The sequence below is a fragment of the Primulina huaijiensis genome, chromosome 16 (assembly GCF_012295235.1).
Source record: "Primulina huaijiensis isolate GDHJ02 chromosome 16, ASM1229523v2, whole genome shotgun sequence".
NCBI classification, from domain to species: Eukaryota; Viridiplantae; Streptophyta; class Magnoliopsida; order Lamiales; family Gesneriaceae; genus Primulina; species Primulina huaijiensis.
Window position 1 is genome coordinate 10,750,831 of NC_133321.1, and position 26,477 is coordinate 10,777,307.

The 26,477-nt window shown below is 37.6% G+C and overlaps 1 protein-coding gene across 1 annotated transcript; it reads left to right on the forward strand.

Annotated features, from left to right (window-relative positions):
- The first annotated feature begins 7,423 nt into the window (after window positions 1–7,423).
- LOC140961651 (uncharacterized) lies at window positions 7,424–25,509 on the forward strand. Its single transcript, XM_073420306.1, has 5 exons — window positions 7,424–7,592; window positions 24,248–24,339; window positions 24,636–24,899; window positions 25,005–25,127; window positions 25,219–25,509. The coding sequence occupies exons 2-5, from the start codon at window positions 24,301–24,303 to the stop codon at window positions 25,507–25,509; spliced, it is 717 nt and encodes a 238-aa protein (XP_073276407.1). The 5' UTR covers window positions 7,424–7,592; window positions 24,248–24,300.
- The last annotated feature ends 968 nt before the right edge of the window (window positions 25,510–26,477 follow it).

Sequence of the window (26,477 nt, forward strand, 5' to 3'; positions counted from 1 at the left end):
CAGATTGAAGAACAGATACCGTATGAAATTTTTATTATTTTCGGAAGGGATTTGATTCAGATTTGTATTGTGATTGATTATGAGTTGAGATTGATATCAGTTGATAATTGTATTGCTGGATATAGTGAGATTGTGCAATTATGCCGTTGAAACCAGAATTTGATTTAGTTCTGATTATATCCAGTATTGATTTGAGTGGTGTATTGATATTATACTCCTCGATAATGTCATTGCCAGATTGAGTATTGACAGGCTTTGAGTTCGAGACTTCGATAGAGTCAGATTGACAGAAAGAAAGGTATAAATCAATGTTAACCGGGTGATCGACTTGGGTCAGACTAGACTTGAGTTTCCCTAAATCGACTTGAGTTTCCCTAAATCGCATACTTGCATGTTATTGGTTTCATACATTTATATTGTTTTAATGAGTATGCTTAGTCTATTGATTTATAGAAAAGCAGAGAATAGCAGATAGCTATTGAGTGAGAGTCACTGACAGAGGTGCCAGATTATAACAGAGTAGTCACTGGCCCATTGCACATTGTCAGAATAGGCCTTGGCGGATATGCTAAGTCTATGGCGGATATGCCAAGACACTGGACATTTGATTTATATAGATGTTGCTTAGGAGTGGATCGATTCCTATCGCTGAGATTCGATATATGTGTTAATGTCCAAGAACCGGGATCCCTAGAATAGAGATGAGTCGAGTCTGAAATGACGAGTCAAAGTGTTTTATCTGTATTCACTAATGTGACATAAATTAGGATTCATGTTCTTTGTGTTAGAGTAGGTGCCCGTCGAGCCAAGTGTTGGCCAAGTGTTCACAATGAAACTCTATGTATAAGCAATCTTTATTTTAATAATATTTGAAATTATTATTTTGGCACATCTTTATCTGTATACCCATGCTAGTTGCATTGATAAAGCCCTTGAATATAAAATAGTAGAAAAAATATGAGATGCTCATATGATGAGTATCATGAAACTCATGTTTGGAATACTGTATATTCTAAACAGTTCTTAGTCGATTCAGCCGCCGCTAAGAAGGATATAGGCCGCTCGAGTTCGAGACTAGTATCTGCGATGTGAATACCATGTTTCATTGGTAGGGGACATTGTGATGTCCGAGCATGCAGATAGGTGCTCCTGGTAGAGTGCACTGAACAACCCTCCATAAAGGACTTTCCAAGTGGTTCTCACTTATCTAGTGGAAACGTCCTAGTTTATGGTTGTACACCATTAGTCCTTATGACCCGGGACAACATTGAGACTCTATGTGCTAGCATTACACTTTGACTTGTTTACCGACTCTCTTGGGGTCATCAAGTGGCAAGGTTGGGTGTTTTGGCGAAACAATAAGAGTCGATGCATTGTAGTCGGGGATTCACCGCTTACCTTCGGGTATGGATATCCTATGTGTATGTAGTATGAAATCTCTGATCAGAGTATGGTGGTAATTATGAAAGGGGTTTCATAGATTACACCATCGATGCAACTACAACATGACACATAGTATCGATTCATTGACAACTCTCGATATACCAATGGTTGTCGAATCGGTCGGGATATATCAGTTGAAGGGACCGTACTGTACGCTAACCATAATTGAATGGTTCTTGCAGGCACTATCATTTGATACCTAGGGAATCATGTAAGCGATGTTGCTAGGCGCTTAACATGATTGGTTGGGTACTATCAGACTTAAGTTCTGACGTTCTTATTATCAAGGAGTTGATAAGTAAGAATGGAGCAATTGGGGTATGCTCGTATAAGGACATTTTTAGTCCAAATCACATGGAGATGTGAACCCACGGCTAGTTGTATCAATGAACCATTGAGGGTCACACAAGTGCTAACTTTCTAGATCCCGTTGAGAAATAAAATAGTTCAATGTGTTGAACGGCTTTTAAAAGAGTTTATAAGTGTAAATAAAATAGAAGTATGACTTCTATAAGGAGAATGTAACTTTTAATTTGAGGAAGTGGTCCTAAATTAAAAGTTGGTCAAACGAGTAATGTATTTGAAAATTGTGATTTTCATATACATTATTATGGACTAAATTAAATTAATTCAAATATTGAATTAATTAAACACTAGTGGACCTAGTAGAGTCCAAATAATTAAATTAATTCAAGTGTTGGATTAATTAAACAACATTGGGCCTTGTAGAGCCCAATTAGAAATAATTATTAAACTAATGGGCTTGAGTAAAATCAAGTAAGGTTTAATTGGTCTCAAATTTGTTAGAGACAATTAAATTAAAGTCCATAGGTCTTGTAATTGTTACAAGCCCAAATAGAATATGCATGGGGAGGTGAAGAGTTGGGAGACAACTTTTTCAATGTTCAAGGCTTGGCATGCAACTTTTTGGCTTTAACTTTTTCCACAACCAAGAAAAGTCTTCCCTTCTCTCCTCCCCACCGCCTTTGGACGAAAATTTGAAGCTAAAAATTCTCCATTTTTCTTTCTTCAATTGTTGATGAAAGCACACACTTCTCAAAGAAAAATGCTCTAATTTTTCTAGTGCAAATTAGAGTGGATCTACCTTGTTAGTGGTGGACTTAATTTGAAGGAAGGAGTCCAAAAGAAAGGTGAAGCTTGTAGATTGTCATCATTTGAAGAGCTTAGTTGTTTGAAAACTAAGTTGTAGCCATCATCAATCTTGAGAGATTGATAGGTATATTTTCTTAACACCATATGTATGATATTTTGATGTTTTGTATTTGTTACACATTATAGAAATGAGGTGCTCGGTTTTCTTGATGAAAAACAAATTTTAAAACTTCCGTTCCGCACTTGGGCACCTTATTCGATCCCCTTTCACTTTGATACATGGTTTATGCTTTTAAATATGATTTTATGTAATGTATTGATTCTTTGTTTATACTGGGATTTTATTCTCACCGTAGTTATCCGGCTGTTGTCGTGTTTGTATGTGTGCATGACAACAGGTGGGACAGGATCAGGGTCAAGAAGAGGATGAGAGAAAGGACAATTTAGCGTGGTGATCCGTATCAGAAGTAGTTAGGTTTCAGCACTTGATATATAGTAGTTGAACCCTAGTTTCGTTTTTTGTAGGCTGTACAACAATTGTACTTGTATACTGATGTGTATACTAGACTGATTCCATTACGTTCCGCATTTTAAAAAAAAAAAAATTTAGACCCTGTTTATCTTGATTGATTGAATTATTCCCAAAGAATGATTAAGAAATGAATTAACGTCCGGGTCCTCACATTTTATACCCACCAATGGGGGCCAGTCAGAATTACAATTCTCATCCCATTTCAAATTCGAATCGTAACAGTGCAACACAGAATTCAGAGTTTACCGGACAGAACGTACCGGAATTTTCAGATATCGGAGTTTCAATCGGATTCAGCGGAATCAAAGAATTTCGAAACATAGAAGAAATGTATAATCGATCGAAATTTTAAATAGAACAGGCATCATATTTTCGTAAATGAAGACACACATATATGCATGTCATGATATACATATTCAAATTTAAAAATACAAACGAATATACATATCCAAAAACCCACTTACAGTGTTTTGAAGATAGGTTCGAAATTTTCAGCTTTTGGTACAAATTTTCCTCCTTGAATTTGGGCAGTACTTCGACGTAAACTTTCAGCAGATTACGTCTCTAATCCAGTAGCACTTCGTCGTATTTTCTGAGCACTCGAACGATACGAACTCCTTCTTGCCTTGGACGAAATTTTTGGGACGATTTTGAGGAGGGGTGAGGGCCGAATTCTTGAAGGCCTTTTGGTGCACTTTTCATTCAACCTTGAGGTGGTATTTATAGGTGAAGGGAAGGCTTTTCATCTTGTCATGGCCGAAATCTTGGGACATTAATGATGCAGGAAATGACCCTATAGAAAACCAAGGTTACTCTTGAAGAATGCATGGGATTTCGGACTACATTTATGGCTAATCTTGTGAAAACCAAGGTGACTCTTGAAGAATGCATGGGATTTCGGACTACATTTATGGCTAATCTTGTGAAAACCAAGGTGACTCTTGAAGAATGCATGGGATTTCGGACTACATTTATGGCTAATCTTGGGCTCCAAGATTAGCCATAAATGTAGTCCGAAATCCCATGCATTATTCAAGAGTCACCTTGGTTTTCTATAGGGTCATTTCCTGCATCATTAATGTGTCCTGGTCTCTCAGTTCCTCCCTTAGCTCCTTCATGGATTAACTCAAATGTCATCTCTTGCATATTAAGTTTGTCCAATTTCTTGGCTCATCTTTTAGCTCCCTCTTTGGTCTTGTTAGGACAAGCTTGGTTGAGCTGCTTTGAGCTGAAAGATCGAGTCCTTGAGTTGGGGTTTTACTCCTCCAGTGACAACCCTTTGATGAATGCGATCACTTACAGCTTGGCCTCCCGTTGAATTAGTTTCTGAGCTTTGAAGCTACTTCCTCGAGTTAAGTTAGCTGAAATCTAAGTTCATATTTAAGTTCTATAGTTAGAATGAAAGTTGTTGAGCTTACTTTTTGCTAAATTTCGATTTTGTATTTCTTACATGATTCGTTTCGGATCAAAAATTTCGGGGTCTCACACCAAGCATGCAACATGTCTTTTAAATATCTTCCTTAAATCATAAAAATCAAATAGACATTTAAAAATCATAATTTAATCCAGAACATTTCACAAACATTTAAAAATAATCATAATATCATAAAAACATCATTTAGAGTACTGTCATGACGTTTACTAATTTTTAAGTGTAAAAAGATCGTTTTACCCCTGAACGTAAAATTTCATGTTTTTGTCATTTTTTTAATTTCATTAACTCTAAAATATCCTAAATAATTATTTAATCCTACATGAATTTTCTCATATTTTATTTAGCTTAAATCGAGGAATTTTAAATTAATATTTAAATGTGACGTATTAATGCGTTTATACCCGAATTAAACCAAACCTTAATATAAAATTCCCAAATTGAAAACTTAGTTTTCTAATAATTATTTGAGCTTAAATATAATTTTTCATAATTTTATAAAGCTTAAAACTAGGTTTTTCAATTAATTCGTTAATTAACGTTTCGTACGGCGATTAAATCCCGGATAAATCCAAAACTCGTTATTTTGATCCCAAACATTAAACATAACATTTTTAGTATTTATTCTACCCTTAGGAGACATGAACCGCACCCGAGGACCCATGGTTATATTTTTTGTTCTAAAATTCAAAATATTGACACCTAACCGAACACACCGAGCCATCTCCTAATTTACTCGAGCCACGCCCAAGCCACCTTGAGCCAAAACCTAGACAACCCACCTAGGGACCCTACTGACCCAGCCCAAGCCCTGGACCAGACCCCTGGACCCTTGAATAACCCCCTTGACTCAACCTCAAGTGCATGAGTGTGTGCGTTTGTAGTGTCCTTGCTGCATTGGGACTCCTAGCCACCTAGGACTCCACCAGCCCTTAACCACGGAGCCCCACCTGACCCTAGCCATCCTTGGACAACGTCCAGACTTGAGCCAGACCAGCCCTAGCCCCGGAGCCCATGCACAAGACTCCTGGATCAGAAGCACAACATGTTCGCACAAGGCCCCCCCTCACGCTCTCATATTCATGCTCGGCCCTGCCTGAACCAAACAATCCCAGCCCTTGTCTCGACCCTATACCACCTTCTCTAGACCTTAAAGGACCTAGCTTAACCCATCCCAGAGCTCCTGGCCGCGCAACCTCCTCCTTGCACCAGCTGATCACCTGCGCTCCATCTTGTTGTAACTCTTGGGTGGAGTCCTTGCTTGCTAGGACTCCTCCCTAGCCTCTTACCTCGAGTCCTAGAGTGGCTAGGACTCTTCCCTTGACTCAACCACGTCCCTAGCCAAGCCCTGGTCCCAACCAAAGCCAAGCCAAGCCACCAAACCTTTCCAACCAAGGCCCTACACTCAACATGACGCCCGTTGGTTTCCAGCTTTGTGTTTCTTGTATTGTGCAGTGTTATTGTTGCTTCTAATGACTCTAAAACTTGTGTAAAACCTGTCCATAACATCCTAATACATGGCAGCCCCTTCTTAACATAATAAACATGTTTTTGAATCAATAAAAAAGCTTTCAAATTCATGATGAAGCACAAAAACGAAAAAAAGAAAAGTGCATCTTGTTTTGCCATGCAATACAAATTTAAACCAATACTATGGTGTGATGGATGAGTAGAAAGGAGAATAAAGTAGCGACGGTCTTAATGGTAAACAGTCGCTAAATAGACGGTTAACTAAACCGTCTCTAAAAGTAGTGACGGTGTTTTATAAACAGGGTCGCAAATTTTAGCGACGGTTTGGTATGTTTTCCATCGCTAATTTTTTCAGTAAAATAAAAAAAATTCACTTTTAATATTTTAATAAATATACAAAAAAACTCACAATCTTACAATGCTATATATATCCTTGATTTTAAAAATTTATTAGAATTTAAAGAGAAAAAATTTATCCTTGTTCGAAACTAAAATGGTGTGAGGGAGAAAAATTTTAAGCGTTGTGAAGTGGGGTGGTAGAAAATGGACCGAGGATGGTGATATTTATAGACAGTTTGCGACGATTGTGTCTTTAACCGTCGCTAATAGCGATAGTTATTTTTCTAATTGTCGCCGATTTAAAATTAGCGACGCCTTTACAAGAACCGTCGCTATATTTAGCGACGGTTATTAAAAACCGTTGCTAAATATAGCGACAGTTAAGGATAAAATGTCGCTACTTTTAAATCGGCGATGTTTTATGAAAACTGTCGCTAAAATTAGCGACGGTTTTTACAAAAACCGTCGCTACTGTTAGCGACACTTTTTACACAATCGTCGCTAAATTTAAATCGACGACGGTTTTGTTTAAAACCGTCGCTAACATTAGCAACGGTTATACTTTGACCGTCGCAAGTTTCAAATTAGCGACGGTGTAGTAAAACCGTCGCTAAATTTAGCGACGGATTTTGATTAAACTGTCGCAAAATGTAATATTGACAATAAATTTATAAAAAAACCAGTTGAAAGACAACGGTTTTTTACAAACCGTTGTCGTTGCTTTAAGAAAAACGCTAATAGACAAGTGCTTAAAAACCGTTGTCGTAGCAAAAAAAAAACGCTCATAGAAAACGGTTTTTAAAAACCGTTGTCGTAGCCCAAAAAAACGCTCATAGACAACGGTTTTTAAAAACCAGTGTCGTAGATATATTAAAGACAAAGGTTTTAAAGAAACTGTTATCTTTGAGCGGATTTTTTAGGCTAAGACAACGGTTTTTGTTAAAACCGTTCTTAAAAGTAAAAATACAACGGTTTTAATAAAAACCGTTGTCTTTGATATGTTGTTGAAACTGTTTTTTCTTGTAGTGAAACCGGATAAGAAAAAAGGTCGGGGATCATCAAAGTTGAAAATGAATAGTGGTCAATACAAGTGCAAAGAGGTGGAGCGTAATGAGTTAGGACAACCGACAACCGATTGGAGATAATTCAGTTAAATACGCTTCTTTTCTAGGTTGCATGATAAGGGAATTTGTGCCATATACATTGGATGGATGGAATGACATAGATGAAGAAGTGAAGGATAGGATGTGGAGTTGTCTTCAGGTAATATCTTCGGTCACTTAATATTCCATTTCAAGTTTTTTATGAGTTGTAGAAATATTTTTGTGTTTCTATGTACTGATGAATTATGAAGTTGAGGATTGGGAAAAAAAATCAATATTTCAGAAGTTAGATAAATTGTGGCGCGATAGAAAATCCAAAATGCAAATACTTGTACGAGAATCTAATACAAATCGAGTGACTTCACGAAATCTCAGTCTTTTGAAGCCCGAATTTATGGACCAAAATAAGTGGGACTTGTTTGCAAATAGGACACTATCACCTACCTTTCAATTATTTATTAATTCACTTTTCTTATAGGTATGAAACTGAAACGTCTCCCTACTTTTTAACTTTAAAATTCTACTAATTTTTTTTATATAAAAATTATTTCAATAATCACTACTTAAAAATAATATAACATTCCCTTAAATCAAAATAAATTTAACATTTAAAATCTCAAGTGCATAAAAATTCATAAATCATCAGTTAACAAAATTCAACTCTACTCTTTAACATGATCATACTATCTTCAAAATAAATTATAAAATCTCTAATAAAATCCTTAACAAAAATCTTTTAAACTTTTGCTATCAAGCTAATGCGGAAAATAAAGTCCCTCGAGAGTGTACTGTCTGCCTCAATACACTCAAGTGTCAGCACCTCCATCACTAACATCATCACTGGCAGCATTCAAACCTAGTGAGTCTAATGACTCAGCACGTTCTAAACAGTAGTAACAAATAATACGTATACAAGAACATGCATTAAAATCATATTTTTATTTAAAATAAGCAAGCCTTTATCCTCTGTTCAATTGATTAGTCTTAGCTCACCATTGCACATGGAGACTGGGACTAGGAACCGACGTGAAAATGAAAATGCGATCGTCGGGCTCTCTCTGGGTCGTTTCCAGTAAACGGGCTCCCTCTGGTCTTTTCCCTCACGATATTCCCAAAAATCATATATAATATCATTAATGTCACAGTCAATTCACATCCTTCAAAACATTTTTTCTTTTCCTTTTTATCATAAAATATCGTATCCTTTCCACATTTGAAAAATAACATTTTAATCGTAAAAATTTCACAGATTTACCATAAATCATAAAATCTCATATTTTTATAATAAATATCATAAAATATTATTTAACATGCGTTATGACCCTTCGGGACACTGCCAACCCTTTTCGTACTACTTAGGTATAAAATGACTGTTTTGCCTCTGGACGTAAAATTTATCGATTTTGACTTTTTCTTACTTTCATTGACTTTAGACCATCCCAAATAATTATTTAAGCTTACATTAAATTTTTAATATTTTTATTTAGCTTCAAATCGAGGGTTTCTAATTAATTTCCTATTTACTAATTAATGAAGCGTTTAATTCTCGAATTAATTCCAACTTTAATATTTTCGTTCCAAACTTTAAACCTCAACTTTTCATCCCTAAAATACCCTCGTGAATCATGAACCGACCCCCGTGGACCATGGTTCGAACCCCTTTTCTTTTCGTAACCAATTTCGAACCATAATATTTCTAGGTCACGTTTTATTCCCAAAACCTTCGAACCATTCTCGAGCCACCTAAAACCAGACCACGTCCAGCCCCTCCTAGACCACCTTGAACCATCTTAGACCAGTGCACCTAGCTCCTGGCCCAGCCATCACCAAATCCGAACCCTTAACCTCCCCTAGAGCCATTATCCTCCGAAAATCTCAAGCCACCACGGGACCACCCTGGACCTAACCATAACCAGACCCTCCTGGACTCTACCTGAACCCCTTCTGCCTAGCACCGAGCTAGCCCAAGTTCTAAGCCAAACCTGCGAGCCCTCTCTTCTCTTCTCCAAGTCGTGGTCACAACCTTACTCGAGCCACCATGAACCCTGGCTGCACCAAGCCCTGTCCCGACATCAAGCCCTCTTCCCTAGACCCTAATAGACAAGCCTAGACCCCTAGACCAGCTGCGAGCCTTTCCTCTCCTGGACCTAGCCACGCGTGCATATGTGGAGAGTCCTGAGGTTTGTGTCCTCTTCCATCTCCTGCAGCATCCTGGTCCAGCCATCCATGAACCCTTCCACGACTGCACCAGACCCTGATGAGCCAGCCCCGACTAGCCCTAGCCCTTACACGCAGCCCCTCGCTCTAACTCCTCCATGGCCGAGCCTTGTCTTTCAAAGAAGCCCTAGGTTCGACTCTCCTTTACCAAGCTCGACTCCAGCCCTCGTGTTGTCCCTTAACGACTCTTTTCCAAGACTTTAAGCATCTCATATGGGCAGCGTGTCCTTAGGAATCATAATGTTTTTCAAACAAGCCTAAAATCATCCAACTTTTGAAAATATTTGTTCAATCGTTAAACCAATCACGTTTAAACATTTTTCATGCAAAAACAATCAAAACATGCATAACGTAGTTTGAATGGTGCGTCAAGGAATTTAGTAACGTGACTTTGCATTTTAGAACACTCGAATATAAGATCGTCAGCGTGGGGTGCGAAAAAGAACGAACGGCCGACGAAAACTCCTTGTTTCTTTGTCTCCAAGTTTTTGAAAATTAGTGTGTGTTGTGTGTGAAGTTTTTGGCTGGTATGGTGCACAAAAAGCCTAGGTTTCTATTTTATAAATTTTAATTTGTATGTTAATGGGCTTGGGTTTTGGACCTTTGAGTTTAGGAGCAATTGGGCTACTTATCCTAGGTAAATTAGGCCCAATACAACCTATTTAATTGAAAAATAAAAGTTTATAAAAAATTAGTTTTGGAAAACAATAATTTTGTTATTTTAAAATTCTCTCGTTTGCCCCAAAATCGGCTTCCCGAATCAAATCGAGCTCGCCTCGTAAAATAGTTTGAAATCTATCATTTTTAGAAAAATTTAATCATATTAATAAGCTTTGAAAATATTTTATCTTTGTCGTCACTGGTTTCCTTTCCCTAGCCTATTATCGAATATTTGGGTAAAATCCTTCAGTTTCATGAAGTCATGTATTTTAAACATTTAAGCATGTAAAATATATCATTTAAGTATTTAAAATCAATTAAGAAAAATAAATATGCAATTTAAATCATTTGTGTAGAGGCCTCTAAATACGTACTTGAAAATTTGCGGAAAATTTAAAATTTTGCTTTTTAATTAATTAAAATGCATCATTCATAAATAAATAACTGATAAAAGTTTAACCATTCAAAATAGCAGCGGAAGTAAATGTTTGTTTGCAAGATAATAATTTAAAATAATTCAACAACGAAGAAATTTGTTTGAGTCAAAATAGTAAATGCTAAAAACATGAGGTCCTCGAGTTCCACTACTGCCGACCCAAGCTAGCTCACTGGTCCCCGCCCTCGGTCCCTGCATCATCGGTACCTACAACAATCAAGTCTAGTGAGTCTAAAGACTCAGCATGCATATATCGTAAATAACGAGTAAATAAATAATAAAATTGCATGCAAGTGAAAATATCATGTCGTGAGGCATAACGTAAAATATCGTGTCATGATTAATTATAATACGTGCATAACTGAACTGAAAATCATAGTGAAAATGTTTGCTCCTTGGAGCCCTGTAATGAAATAACTTGTAATAATTTTCTTGGTGAGATTATGGTCTACGCAAGTGGCCCCTGAACTGAACTGAACTGACCGGTAACTGGCGACCGGGTGGTACCAAACTGAACTGACCGGTAACTGGCGACCGGGTGAAGTAATAATCCCATGATAGTAAAGTGACCACAAGCAATATCGCATAAATCTCAAAATGAATATTTTGCACGTAATATAATTAAATAACATAATTGAATATGAACAATTTCGATTTTCTTGCATTAAAATCATGTACTTGCGATATTTAAAAATACCTATATGGCTTGATTGAAGAGTGAAAGAAGATATAAACATGCCTTGGTTTGTTTTGACAGAAAACAAACGAAATAACGACGCGGCGCGGCGGAGACGGAGTGCTCTTCACTTTCTTACTTTTTCTCTCTTAATTCCTTTAAACCAAGCATGCACCATAATTATTATAATAGCGAAAAAAATCATAAACATGATGCATAAACATTTAAAATATCATAAATTTGTGCTCAGGGCGTTGCCAGGTCCAAAATCTCACATCGGGTGCAAAATGATCATTTTGCCCCTGGAAACCCGAAAATTATCGTTTCACCCCTAGACGTAAAATTTCACGCTTTTGACATTTTCTTAATTCCATTGACTCAAACATGTCCCAAATAAANATTATTTGAGCTTAAATATAATTTTCCATAATTTTATTAAGCTTAAATCTAGGCGTTTCAATTAATTACTTAATTAACATTTCGTGCGGCGATTAAATCCCGGATAATTCCAAAACTCATTATTTTGATCCGAAACTTACCAAACTCTTAAAAATGTCCCAAAACATATTTAAAAGCATCCCTAGACGTAAACTCAAGCCAAATTCAAAAATTATCTCATTCTTTTTAAAACTTGGACCGGGGTCTCGTTTTAACCCGAATTGAACCGAAACTAACCAAAATGTTCCCAACTTTTTACCGCACTTAAAATCACCCAAAAGATCCTAAAATAACAATATGGAACCTAAAATTTTTCGGTTGAAAATTCCAGAAAGCAACCAAATTCTCGGCCCTTTCCTAAACATCTCCTCGTGCACTCATTTTTTTCCAAAAACTCACGCCACTTCCCACACCCGGTGTACCAGCCATGAACCGACTTCCTCTTGACCACCTTGGGACTCTACTTGACACACTAGACACACGGCTCCAGCCCCATGCAAGCCGCATCCTCCTACAACTCGCTATTCTCCCCAATCGTCCAAACCGCAGCCAAACTTCTACCCTTTCGATCCACAACGCCTGGGATGGTTCCAGCACTAGCCGAGCCCTTCAAAGAATTGTATCAGACCCACCAGGGTCTCGTCTAGGCCTCAGCGAAGTCCCTGTAGTGCTGGTTGAACCCTAGACGCTGACACACCAAAGATCGAGCCACCCCCGAAGAACCAACCTCACGTATCTTCACTCGGATGCGTCCAGCAAATTTTCTAAATCCCATGACAGCAACTTAACACCACCAGCAGCCTCTAGACACTCAAGAACCGCAGCCCCTTGCCCAAGAGTTCAGAAAAATCGTGAGCAACAATTATAGGATGCAAGAAAGCACATGAAAACCGAAGAACTTTCATACACAAGCTTAGATTGAAAATTTTCATGCATGAGCACAACCATCAGCGTATAAAACGTATATGATGCATAAAGAATGATACAAAGCGTGCCTTGATGAGAGGAAGAACCAAAACGAAGCAAATGGAGATCCGGGTGAAATTTATTTTGCAAGAACAACCATGGCCGAAGCTTTTGCTTTGAAAAGGAGCTGAAAACCGAGAGGATTTATTGGGAAAGGGAGAGGGTGTCGGTTGGTATAGAATAATTGGTGTAGGGTAGGTTTAGGTTTAGTCTAAGTGTAGTTTAGGTTAATTAAATTGCGTACTAATTAGTCTCAATTAAAATAAAAAGAGTTTTAAGTCCAATAAGCTTAAAAATAGGCCCATTAAATCCAAACAAACTCCTGAAAAATATTTCGTGTTGAAAAGTTTTTGAAATTTTTAGCCGAACACTCAAAAAGTTCCTCGATTTGATAAAATTTGTGCACCTTTAAAAATTAAAATCATGCGGGTAAAAATACCCAATAAATCTCAATTCTTGAAAAATACCTTTAAAACATCTTATATTAATTAATAAAACTTAATCTTGTAATAAAAAAATAATTTTCTTCAAAATTCTCCGGTCTCCGATCCTCGTTCGAGCGTGAAATGCATCTAGAAATCCTAATGCTTGAACTGATAAAATTCATGAAATAAATCCCTATCATGCAATAATTATGCCTAAAATGCATGAAAATAATTAAACACAAATTAATAAAATAAACATGCATTTTATGCTTTAAAAGAATTTAATAAAATACCAAAGAAATTTAATAACTTGCATGCATGCCAACTTTTTAAATTATATTTACTAACATGCTAAATTACCATTTCTTAAATAAGTCTTTATTAACTTATCTCAATACTTCATCTCCAATCCGGCCTCACTTATTTAACTGAAAAGCTGACAATTAAACTACTACGTAAAATAAATAAATTTAAAGAAAAGAATTTAAATACTCATGAAATAAAAATCATTTTAATTTAAATAATAAAAATTATGCATGGCTTATACGCAGTCCAAGTTACGGGTTCTACAATCCTCCCCCCTTAAAAGAAATTTCGTCCTCGAAATTAAAACTTACCGAATAGCTCTGGGTACCGGCTTCTCATCTCTGGCTCAGATTCCCACGTAGCTTCTCACTCTGAATGGTTAAGCCACTTGACTTAAGAGTACTTGAGGCTCTTGTGGTCGATAAAGATCTGGCACTTCTCTCCATACAAATAATGTCTCCAAATCTTCAAGGCAAAAACCACAGCGACAAACTCTAGATCATGGGTAGGGTAGTTCTTCTCATGAGTTTTCAACTGTCTAGAAGCATATGCTATTACCTTTCCATGCTGCATCAATACTGCGCCTAGAACGAGCTTCGAAGCATCGGTATACAGAACAAAATCTCCGGGCCCTGATGGCATAGCCAAAACTGGTGCTGAGATAAGAGCTTGCTTCAAAGTATCGAAGCTCGACTGACGCTACTCGCTCCACACAAATTTAGCATTCTTCTTGGTCAATGATGTGAGTGGAACGGCAATAGAGGAGAATCCCTGAATGAATTTCCGATAATATCCTGCTAACCCAAGAAAACTGCGGATCTCAGATGCATTCTGCGGCACAACCCAATCTCTGACTGCTGCAACTTTTGCTGGGTCTACCTCAATACCGCTGCTAGAAACAATGTGGCCTAAGAACGCCACCTTCTCTAACCAGAATTCGCACTTACTGAACTTGGCGAATAACTTGTGCTTCTGCAAGGTCTGCAACACTGTGGTCAGGTGTCTGCTGTGATCCTCGTGATTCTTTGAGTAGACAAGAATGTCGTCTATGAATACTATCACGAACTGATCAAGATACGGCTGAAATACGCGATTCATGAGATCCATGAAGATCGCTGGCGCATTCGTCAAACCGAACGGCATCACAAGGAACTCGTAGTGGCCATAACGAGTCCTGAAAGCAGTCTTCGAAACATCGACGTCTTTCACCCTCAACTGGTGATAACCAGAACGCAGATCAATCTTGGAGAATACTGAAGCTCCCTGCAACTGATCAAATAAATACTCAATCCGAGGGAGTGGGTATTTGTTTTTCACTGTAACCCTGTTCAATTCCCGGTAGTCAATGCAGAGCCTCATCGAGCCATCCTTCTTCTTCACAAACAAAACTGGCGCGCTCCATGGTGAACAACTCGGGCGGATGAACTCCTTGTCAAGAAGTTCCTGAATCTGCTTCTTGAGTTTTGCCATCTCTGTCGGTGCTAATCGGTACGGTGCTTTTGATATCGGTGCGGTACCTGGCATAAGCTCAATAGATAACTCCACCTCTCGCTCGGGTGGCATACCAGAGACGTCCTCGAGAAAAACGTCTAAGAAATCTCTGACAATCAGAACATCTGCGGCTGACTGACTGGGTGCCTCGGGGACAGATATAAAGGTTGCTAAAAATGTCCGACACCCTCTATGCATGAGCTTCCTAGCCTTAACATAAGGTATAATGCGCGGTAAAGGGAAGTACCTGTCTGGTTCAAATAGGAATTGCTCCATCCCTGGCGGTCGGACTAGAACAGATCTCCGCTGGAAGTCGATCAAAACTTTGTTGCTCAGTAGCCAATCCATTCCCAGAATGATGTCAAATTCTGGCATCGGCAATACAAAAAGATCCGCATAAACAAGATTGCCATGGAGCTCGAGGTCTATGTCTCGGATCACATTCGTAGCTGTCATCTCCTCTCCAGAGGGTAATACCACTGAAAACGCTGTATCAAGCCCGATGGTATTAAGTTTGAGGAAATTCGCAAAGACCTCTGAGATGAACGAATGGGTAGCCCCTGAATCTATCAAGGCTTTCGTAGCGAAACGGACTATAAAAATTCTCCCTGAAAGGTTGGAATATCATGCTAACCCAATAGTTACAAGGACTAACTTATAGACATGCGAAGGTCACAGTTCTTCTAGCCTAGTTTCCCCAAAACAATATTGAGTAGAGCATGCAATCCTATCGCAATTTCTAAGTTCAAAATCTTAATCCCGATTCCCGAAACATTGAAATTCAAATATTAATTTAAAGCTTAAAGGTACCTGTAAAAAGCATTGTAATAATTTTCTTGGTGAGATTATGGTCTACGCAAGTGGCCCCTGAACTGAACTGAACTGAACTGACCGGTAACTGGCGACCGGGTGGTACAAAACTGAACTGACCGGTAACTGGCGATCGGGTGGTACCAAACTGAACTGACCAGTAACTGGCGACCGGGTAAAGTAATAATCCCATGATAGTAAAGTGACCACAAGCAATATTGCATAAATTTCAAAATGAATATTTTGCACGTAATATAATTAAATAACATAATTGAATATGAACAATTTTGATTTTCTTGCATTAAAATCATGTACTTGCGATATTTAAAAATACCTATATGGCATGATTGAAGAGTGAAAAAGATATAAACATTCCTTGGTTTGTTTTGACAGAAAACAAACGAAATAACGACGCGACGCGGCGGAGACGGAGTGCTCTTCACTTTCTTACTTTTTCTCTCTTAATTCCTTTAAACCAAGCATGCACCATAATTAATATAATAGCGAAAAAAATCATAAACATGATGCATAAACATTTAAAATATCATAAATTTGTGCTCAGGGCGTTGCCAGGTCCAAAATCTCACATCGGGTGCAAAATGACCATTTTGCCCCTGGAAACCCGAAAATTATCGTTTCACCCCTAGACGTAAATTCACATTTTTGACATTTTCTTAATTCCATTGACTCAAACATGTCCTAAATAATTATTTCAGCCTACATGAATTTTTTCATATTTTTATTTGGCTTAAATCGATGACTTTTAAATTAATCTTTAAATATAACATATTAATGCGTTTTACTCCCGATTTAAACCAAACCTTAGCATAAAATTCCCAAATTCAAAACTTAGACTTCTAATAATTATTTGAGCTTAAATATAATTTTCCATAATTTTATTAAGCTTAAATCTAGGCGTTTCAATTAATTACTTAATTAACATTTCGTGCGGCGATTAAATCCCGGATAATTCCAAAACTCATTATTTTGATCCGAAACTTACCAAACTCTTAAAAATGTCCCAAAACATATTTAAAAGCATCCCTAGACGTAAACTCAAGCCAAATTCAAAAATTATCTCATTCTTTTTAAAACTTGGACCGGGTCCCGTTTTAACCCGAATTAAACCGAAACTAACCAAAATGTTCCCAACTTTTTACCACACTTAAAATCACCCAAAAGATCCTAAAATAACAATATGGAACCTAAAATTTTTCGGCTGAAAATTCCAGAAAGCAACCAAATTCTCGGCCCTTTCCTAAACATCTCCTCGTGCACTCATTTTTTTCCAAAAACTCACGCCACTTCCCACACCCGGTGTACCAGCCATGAACCGACTTCCTCTTGACCACCTTGGGACTCTACTTGACACACTAGACACACGGCTCCAGCCCCATGCAAGCCGCATCCTCCTACAACGCGCTATTCTCCCCAATCGTCCAAACCGCAGCCAAACTTCTACCCTTTCGATCCACAGCGCCTGGGATGGTTCCAGCACTAGACGAGCCCTTCCAAGACTTGTATCAGACCCACCAGGGTCTGGTCTAAGCCTCAGCGAAGTCCCTGTAGTGCTGGTTGAACCCTGGACGCTGACACACCAAAGATCGAGCCACCCCCGAAGAACCCACCTCACGTCTCTTCACTCGGATGCGTCCAGCAAATTTTCTAAATCCCATGACAGCAACTTAACACCACCAGCAGCCTCTAGACACTCAAGAACCGCAGCCCCTTGCCCAAGAATTCAGAAAATCGTGAGCAACAATTATAGGATGCAAGAAAGTGTCAAAAAGAGATTTTATTCTTTTCTACCTCTTTACAGTGGCAGAGTACCATAATATATATACACGGAAGGCTTGTTCTAAGGAATACATAATCTAAGGCTATAATTTAGGGATTTACACTGATATACTTTCTATAAGTACAAGAAGATTCTAAATTAACTTGTATGACAGCTCATGTTGACACTCCCCCTCAAGTTGGTGCATATATATCTGTGATGCCCAACTTGTGAAGTGAGATGTAGAAGTTTCTGCTGGACACAGCCTTTGTGAGGACATCTGCCAGCTGGTCTTCTGACTTGACAAATGGGAACCGAATGATTTTCTCTTCAAGATTTTGTTTGATGAAGTGCCGATCAACTTCCACATGCTTAGTTCGATCATGCTGGATTGGATTGTGAGAGATGTCAATGGCTGCCTTATTGTCGCAGAACAAGTTCATTTCTGAGCTGGGGGCAAAGCCTATCTCAGTTAGTAATCTTCTTAACCAGAGTAGTTCGCACGTACCCTTAGCCATACCTCGAAACTCTGCTTCGGCACTGGATAGAGCCACAACCTTTTGTTTCTTGCTTCTCCACGTAACAAGATTTCCTCCTACAAATGTGAAGTAACCTGAAGTAGACTTCCTATCAGAGATATTTCCTGCCCAATCTGCGTCCGTATACCCATCAATATTCAAGTGATTATTTTTTTTGAATATTAGTCCTTTCCCGGGAGAGAACTTTAAATAGCGAAGAATCCTAGTTACTGCATTCATATGTGCTTCACTAGGACAGTGCATGAATTGGCTCACTACGCTTACTGCGTAGGCAATGTCTGGTCGAGTATGTGACAAGTAGATAAGCTTGCCCACTATCCTTTGGTACCTTTCTTTATCAGTGGGCACTTGATCGGCATACATTCCAAGTTGATGATTTTGGACAATAGGAGTATCTGCTGGCTTGCACTCTAACATCCCCACCTCTGATAGTAAGTCCAACACATATTTTCTTTGAGATAAAAATATGCCTTGTTTTGATCTGGATACCTCGATTCCCAAGAAGTATTTGAGTCTTCCTAAGTTCTTCATCTCAAATTCAGCCGACAATTGTTTTTGAAGCTTGGTGATTTCTTCTTCATCATCCCCTGTGATGATCATGTCATCTACGTAAACAATTAGTGTGGTCACCTTCCCTGATTGGTGTTTTAGGAAAAGGGTATGGTCTGAATTACTTTGCTGGAATCCATATTTTTTCATAGCTGCACTGAATCGGCTGAACCATGCACGGGGAGATTGCTTCAAACCGTACAGTGCTTTTTGTAGTTTGCATACTACTTTCTCATCAGGATTTGTCGAGTATCCATGTGGGATGTCCATGAAGACTTCTTCTTCTAAATTACCATGAAGAAATGCGTTCTTCACATCAAATTGATGTAGGGGCCAATTTAGATTTGCTGCAAGAGATAATAACACCCTCACAGTATTTAATTTTGCTACTGGTGAGAACGTTTCTTGATAATCTATACCATATGTCTGTGTGTACCCTTTCGCCACGAGCCTCGCCTTGTACCTGTCAATGGATCCATTAGCATTGTATTTAATTGAGAAGACCCATTTGCACCCTACTGTTTTTTTCCCTTCGGGTAATGGGACCAACTTCCAAGTTTTGGTTTTTTCTAAGGCCTTCAGCTCTTCTTTTATCGCTTGACTCCATTGTGGATCACGTAGTGCTTCTTCTACATTTTGAGGAATATAATCTGAGGACAGTTTATGTGCAAAAGCCTTGAGTGGTTCGGATAGCCTGTGAGTGGACACATAGTTGGCTATAGGATATTTGGATCTTCTATCTTTTACTTCCGGAGAGTATCGGCTTGGTGGTTTGCCCCGATTATGTCTGTTAGGCAAGGAGTATTGTACAATACTATTATCAACAACAGGAGATATGGCAGGGGAACTTACCTCAGTGATATTCTCAGGAGAAGGGCCTTCGGGTACTACAGGAGGGGGGCCATCACTGGTTGGTTCTTCAGCTGTACGATGTTCTTCAGCTGTAGGATTTTCTTCAGTCAGCCTTCCCTCAGTATTTCCATCATTTGGTTGTTCTGAGATCCCTTCCGATTCTAGCCATGTTGTTGCTAGCCAATTCAACTCTTCATTTGGAGGCTCCCCTTGAAGAGATGACTTGGTGGCAGGCGATGGATAGAAGGTCTCTGCTTCAAGAAATGTGACATCCATGGTGATGTATGTACGTTTAGTGATGGGATCGAAACATCTATACCCTTTTTGATGCATAGCGTAGCCTAAGAAAATACAGCGGATTGCACATGGATCTAACTTGGTTCGCTGATTTTTATGGAGATGAACGAAGGCAACACATCCAAAGATTCGAGGTGGAAGCATTAACACCGTGGGTAGAGACGTATGGCTCGAGAGAGCCTGCAGGGGGGTCTGAAATTGTAGGATTTTGGAAGGCATTCTATTAAGCAAGTATACGGCTGTTGTAACTGCATCACCCCAATGCCGAGAGGGCACATGTGCTCCAATCAACAAAGCTCGTGTTGTTTCTAATATATGTCTATTTTTTCTCTCAGCGATGCCGTTTTGTTGAGGAGTATGGGAACACGAAGTTTCATGAACGAGACCGTGGTGCTGAAAGTAAGTCTTGAATTTTGTATTGACATATTCACCACCATTGTCGGAACGTAGGGTCTGAATTTTTGCTGAAAATTGTGTTTGAATCATTACATGAAAAGATTGGAACACGCCAAACACCTCTTCTTTCCGTTGAAGTAGATACAACCATGTCATTCGAGTACAATCATCAATGAACGTAACAAACCATTTATTTCCAGATGGAGTAGTAACATGAGAGGGTCCCCATACATCCGAGTGAATTAAAGAAAAAGGCATGTCTCTTTTGGTGTGGCTTACTGGGTACGGAACTCTATGGCTTTTGGCTACAATACATGTTTCACATTTAAAAGATGATGGTTGTAATGTAGAAAATAGGGTAGGAAAAAGGTGCTGCAAGTATCCAAAAGACGGATGTCCCAAGCGCTTATGTAGAAACCAAATTTGATGTTCTTTATCACTGGTGTGCCGAGTGTGATGTGCTTTCCCTGAACTGAAGTCATCCATGTAGTAGAGTCCCCCTTTCTTAGTACCACGCCCAATGATCTCCTTGGTGAGAATATCCTGAAGAAGACAGAAATTGGGATACATTAACACAACACAATTGAGATCAGTTGTAACTTGACTGACAGAGAGCAATTTATTTGATAAAGATGGAACAAGTAAGGTATGGTGCAGGGAAATAGATGAGGATAGGGCCACTGTTCCAGCTCCTGTGACTGGGTATTGAACTCCATTGGCATTTGCAATACAAGTTCTCCTTTGTTGAGTGCTATGTGAGAAATCATGGGAATCAAAAGTCATGTGATCAGTAGCCCCAGAGTCTATAATCCACTTGCTTTCATTGTGATCATGACATGTGACCAACGCTTGTCCGCAGTTACCTTGATCCCCGAAGGCGGTAAATAGATTTGTTGATTCTGGTTGAGTCGTGAGGGAGGATTGAGAGTCTCCACTTGCAATTGCTGCCCTTCCAGTGTCTTCATTTGTATCAGTCCCCTCACATTTTTTCCGAGCCTGGAACTCACTCCACCACTCAGGGTACCCATGTAACTTAAAGCATGTTTCACGGGTATGTTTTGGGTTCCCACAGTGAGTGCATTTCAGACCTCCAAATTGGGGTTTTGATTTTTGTTTTCCTGGTTTGAATCCTTTTGATGCCATAACCGCACCGGGAGCAATGTCACTACCTGATGTCATGACTGCTTGCCTAATGTCTTCACGTCGGACATGAGCATACGCCTGCTCAACTGTAGGGAAGGGTTGTAATTGTAGAACATCACTTCGAGTCTTATCAAGTCGATCATCTAAGCCATCAAGAAAGACATAGACTCTATCTTCTTGTAAGATGGAATTATACTTCTGAATATCTCCTGGACACTTCATTGGATTAGGACGACGAAAGTCAATTTCGCGCCATAAGCCTTGAAGATCATTATAATATTTTTCAATGGAGCCACCCGCCTGCTTCATGCGAGTTACACGTCGTCGAAGGTCATATACTTGAGACGTATCAGTGCCATCAAAGAAAGTTATAGCAATTGAGTCCCATACCTGTTTAGCAGTTGGGAATCGGATAAAATTACCGATCAACGAAGGGTCCATCGAGTTGATCAACCATCCTTTGACAATGGCATTTTCAGTTCTCCATTTCCGGAATGATGGATCAGTTTCGAGCGGTTGTTCCGAGTCACCGGTGATATATCCCAGTTTGTCTTTTCCTGAGATATACATCTCAACGACTTGAGACCACAAGGCATAGTTGGAACCATCCAACTTAATGCCAATTGGAGCATTGGAGGAATCAGATGGGGTTTGAGGTGAGATTTGAACTTTGTTCAGGGCCTCTGTTATTTTAGTTGTCCAGTCCTCGAGACTGGAGTCTGCCATGGTTGCTGTAGAAGTATGGATCAGTGGGTGGAGGTAGCAACGATCTTAGGAACCTGGCTCTGATACCATGTCAAAAAGAGATTTTATTCTTTTCTACCTCTTTACAGTGGCAGAGTTCCATAATATATATACACGGAAGGCTTGTTCTAAGGAATACATAATCTAAGGCTTTAATTTAGGGATTTACACTGATATACTTTCTATAAGTACAAGAAGATTCTAAATTAACTTGTATGACAGCTCATGTTGACAGAAAGCACATGAAAACCGAAGAACTTTCATACACAAGCTTAGATTGAAAATTTTCATGCATGAGCACATCCATCAGCGTATAAAACGTATATGATGCATAAAGAATGATACAAAGCTTGCCTTGATGAGAGGAAGAACCAAACCGAAGCAAATGGAGATCCGGGTGAAATTTTCTTTTGCAAGAACAACCATGGCCGAAGCTTTTGCTGTGAAAAGGACCTGAAAACCGAGAGGATTTATTGGGAAAGGGAGAGGGTGTCGGTTGGTATAGAATAATTGGTGTAGGGTAGGTTTAGGTTTAGTCTAAGTGTAGTTTAGGTTAATTAAATTGCGTACTAATGAGCCTCAATTAAAATAAACAGAGTTTTAAGTCCAATAAGCTTAAAAATAGGTCCATTAAATCCAAACACACTCCTGAAAAATATTTCGTGTTGAAAAGTTTTTGAAATTTTTAGCCGAACACTCAAAAAGTTCCTCGATTTGATAAAATTTGTGCACCTTTAAAAATTAAAATCATGCGGATAAAAATACCCAATAAATCTCAATTCTTGAAAAATACATTTAAAACATCTTATATTAATTAATAAAACTTAATCTTTTAATAAAAAAACAATTTTCTTGAAAATTCTCCGGTCTCCGATCCTCGTTCGAGCATGAAATGCATCTAGAAATCCTAATGCTTGAACTGATAAAATTCATGAAATAAATCCCTATCATGCAATAATTATGCCTAAAATGCATGAAAATAATTAAACACAAATTAATAAAATAAACATGCATTTTATGCTTTAAAAGAATTTAATAAAATACCAAAGAAATTTAATAACTTGCATGCATGCCAACTTTTTAAATTATATTTACTAACATGCTAAATTACCATTTCTTAAATAAGTCTTTATTAACTTATCTCAATACTCCATCTCCAATCCGGCCTCACTTATTTAACTGAAAAGGTGACAATTAAACTACTACGTAAAATAAATAAATTTAAATAAAAGAATTTAAATACTCATGAAATAAAAATCATTTTAATTTAAATAATAGAAATTATGCATGGCTTATACGCAGTCCAAGTTACGGGTTCTAAAATTTGCATGCATGTGGTTTACGTGTACTGATTTTTCGGGCGTTACAGAAACAATATTCGATTGTGATAATCCTCCTCCATGCAAGAATACCTACCTTTCAAGTAAGTAGTAATTCAGTTTTCTTATAGGTGTCTAATTATAGTTATTATAATATCATGATCTAGAATGTAATTTATAATGGAATATAATGTTTGTTAGATATATATGCGATAACCGCATATATAATGTTTATTGGTCTTCGATATATACTTTTAGGTAGTTTTATTTTAAGAAAATTTCAAAATTTTTGTGGAAATTAGCAAAAAGAAAACCTGAAAGTTTAATCTTGTTATCATACTATGGGGTTCCGTTTTGTGAAATTTTTGTTACATTACAATATGCATGATTTCTACTTTCTTTTGGTTGTACATGGTGTTCTTAGATTTTAGAGGGCTTGTTTGTTATATGATATTTCGAATCTGGAATTTTCTATTCAAGAACTTACCAGTCGTTGCATTTCAATATTAGAAACCAATTTTTTTTCATAGTTCAACAGCAGTTTTACATTCCGATTACCACACATGCTCCATTACGTGCCTTTAATCTTTTGCCCTATCGCGTGATCACACCATGTCTAGCCCAATATCTATATTTAATATTTGTAATGATTCCACCATTACAGGTTAGCAATTTATCATGATTGTTGCTCTATCTCGAGGTTACCTTGCTTCTTTTTGTTGCAATTCACTTGATAATACTTGTAATTAATATCTTGGTTATGTTATATATCAGGAAAAGAGTGCAAGATTTAGAGCAATGAGAAAAAACAAGACCACATTCACACAATGAGTCGGAGAGGTTATGCTCGTTTGACTCACATTATGGTAAATATTATTTTTTTATATTTTCTAATTTAAGTAAGTAATGGTATATAAATACATCTTTTGAATTTATATATTTCTATATTTAAGGAGAAGACAACTCATGGAGATACAAAAATTACAAGATCGCAAGTTTGGATTGAAGAGTGCAAGAAAAAAAATGGGAACCTAGTAGTACTCAAGTTGTTGGAGAGAAAATGGTAATAAAATTATGTCTTTTTTATTTGCATCAGATCCTAAGAAAAAAATGACCAACCTAAATTTGTTATTTTCTCATAAATTTTCTTTGTTATTTACAGAAACAAATACAAGAATGTCCACCTGAATCTCAAAACACAACTAACATTGTTGATGATGCAATTAGCCTTGTGTTTGGCAAGGAAGCTCGGGGTAGAGTGCGTGGGATGGGCTTTGGAGTTACACCATCAAAAGTTGGAGCTTATGTACAACAAAATGGCAATGTTAATCAACTTCAAGATATGGTGTATAACCTTCAACAAGAAATGCAAGAAATGAAGTCCATGTTAGTACAAAGTATGAGACAAAAAAATCAACAAGATCAGGTTAGTAATTAATCAACATACAAAATCAGTTTGATATATTGTACACTTAAATGCTTTTGGATTATCATGAAGACATGTTTGACACAAATTTGTTTGTAAATTTAGGTTGCTAGTGGTGGCATTGGTAGTGGTATTGGGAATGAAGTTGGTAGCAATAGTGATTTCAATATTGGTGCAAAGAAAAATTGTGATTTTGATAATGTTAAAAAACATCTTGCTACAGCTCAGGTAACTATCTTAAAATTATATGTTTTTAAACTACAATATTTTTACAAAATAGGAATCGTAAAATTAAAAAATTTGTATTGTTTATTTGCAGTCAAATTTGAAGAATGTGAGTTGTGAAGTTATATGTGCTAATAGTAAATATAAGTTGCTTCATTGGTCTCTTGATGGATTATTGTTGCAGAAGGTCGAATTGCATCTACAAATCCAAACGAAAAAAGTGCATCTTGTTGTTCTTGGTAGATCTTGTTGGAAAGTTTGGGTTGATAAGGTTTTGGTAGGGAAGGTGAATCAAATTCGACCAAATGATAAAATGCAGTTTCTCGATGACGCAATAGGCAGCACGGTCGCGTGGTTATCTAAATTTGTAGTATTGTGTGATTGATATAGATTCTACATATTTTCGTCGATTGAAAATTTAATCATTAGTATGTTCTAGTTATTTTGTGACAGATTTTGTATCTTGTTTTGGATATTGAGATCTTCTGTTTTGGTATATATAATGAAAAAGAATGAGTTTTATTCATTTTATGTGTCGATTATACTTAAATTTGTACCAAATTTATTATAAAAACTTGATTTCTCGTTACTGTGAATGAAATTGAATTTTTTTGTACAAATTTAATTTTAATGGCGAGCAAACATACGCCGTGGATGTGCTTTTCCATGACGTGCAATGCGCGCTGTGGATACATTATTCGTAGCATGTGGCTTGCTGTCAATACTTCTATCCACAACGTGCCGTCTGAGCTGTCTATTCCTATATCCTTGACGTGCGATGCGCGCTATCGATTCTTGAATCCACGACATACGGTGCGCACTGTCGATTCCCATATCCACGACGTGCAATTATCGCTGTCGATTCTTGTATACACAACATACGGTGCTCGCTGTCAATACCAATATTCGCAGCGAGCATTGTTCGATGTCAATATTTCTGACTTTCAATAGCCTTTATGTAACGTCCCGAAAATTTGAGGTTCACGTAAACCATATGCATGCAAGTTATTAAATTTCTTTGGTATTTTATTAATTTGTTTTAAACATTAAATGCATGTTTATTTTATTAATTTGTATTTAATTATTTTTATGCATTTTATGCATAATTATTGCATGATAAAATTTAATTCATGAAATTTTAAATGTTCATGCATTAGGATTTTTAAGTTGTATTTCACGCTCGAACGAAGAACGGAGCACGGGAATTATCAGAAAAATTAAATTTATTACATTATTAATTTTTATTAACTTATATAAGATGTTTTAAAGATATTTTTCAAAAATGAGAATTTTTGGGTATTTTTACCTGCATGATTTTTATTTTTAATAGTACGTAAATTTTATCGAATGGGG

Excerpts from the sequence above, each read along its gene's own strand:
- LOC140961651 (XM_073420306.1), top strand. The coding sequence starts at position 24,301 with ATGAGTCGGAGAGGTTATGCTCGTTTGACTCACATTATG. Across the intron at positions 24,340-24,635 it reads CTCGTTTGACTCACATTATG|AAACAAATACAAGAATGTCC; the intron begins GTAAATATTATT and ends TGTTATTTACAG. Across the intron at positions 25,128-25,218 it reads AACATCTTGCTACAGCTCAG|TCAAATTTGAAGAATGTGAG; the intron begins GTAACTATCTTA and ends GTTTATTTGCAG.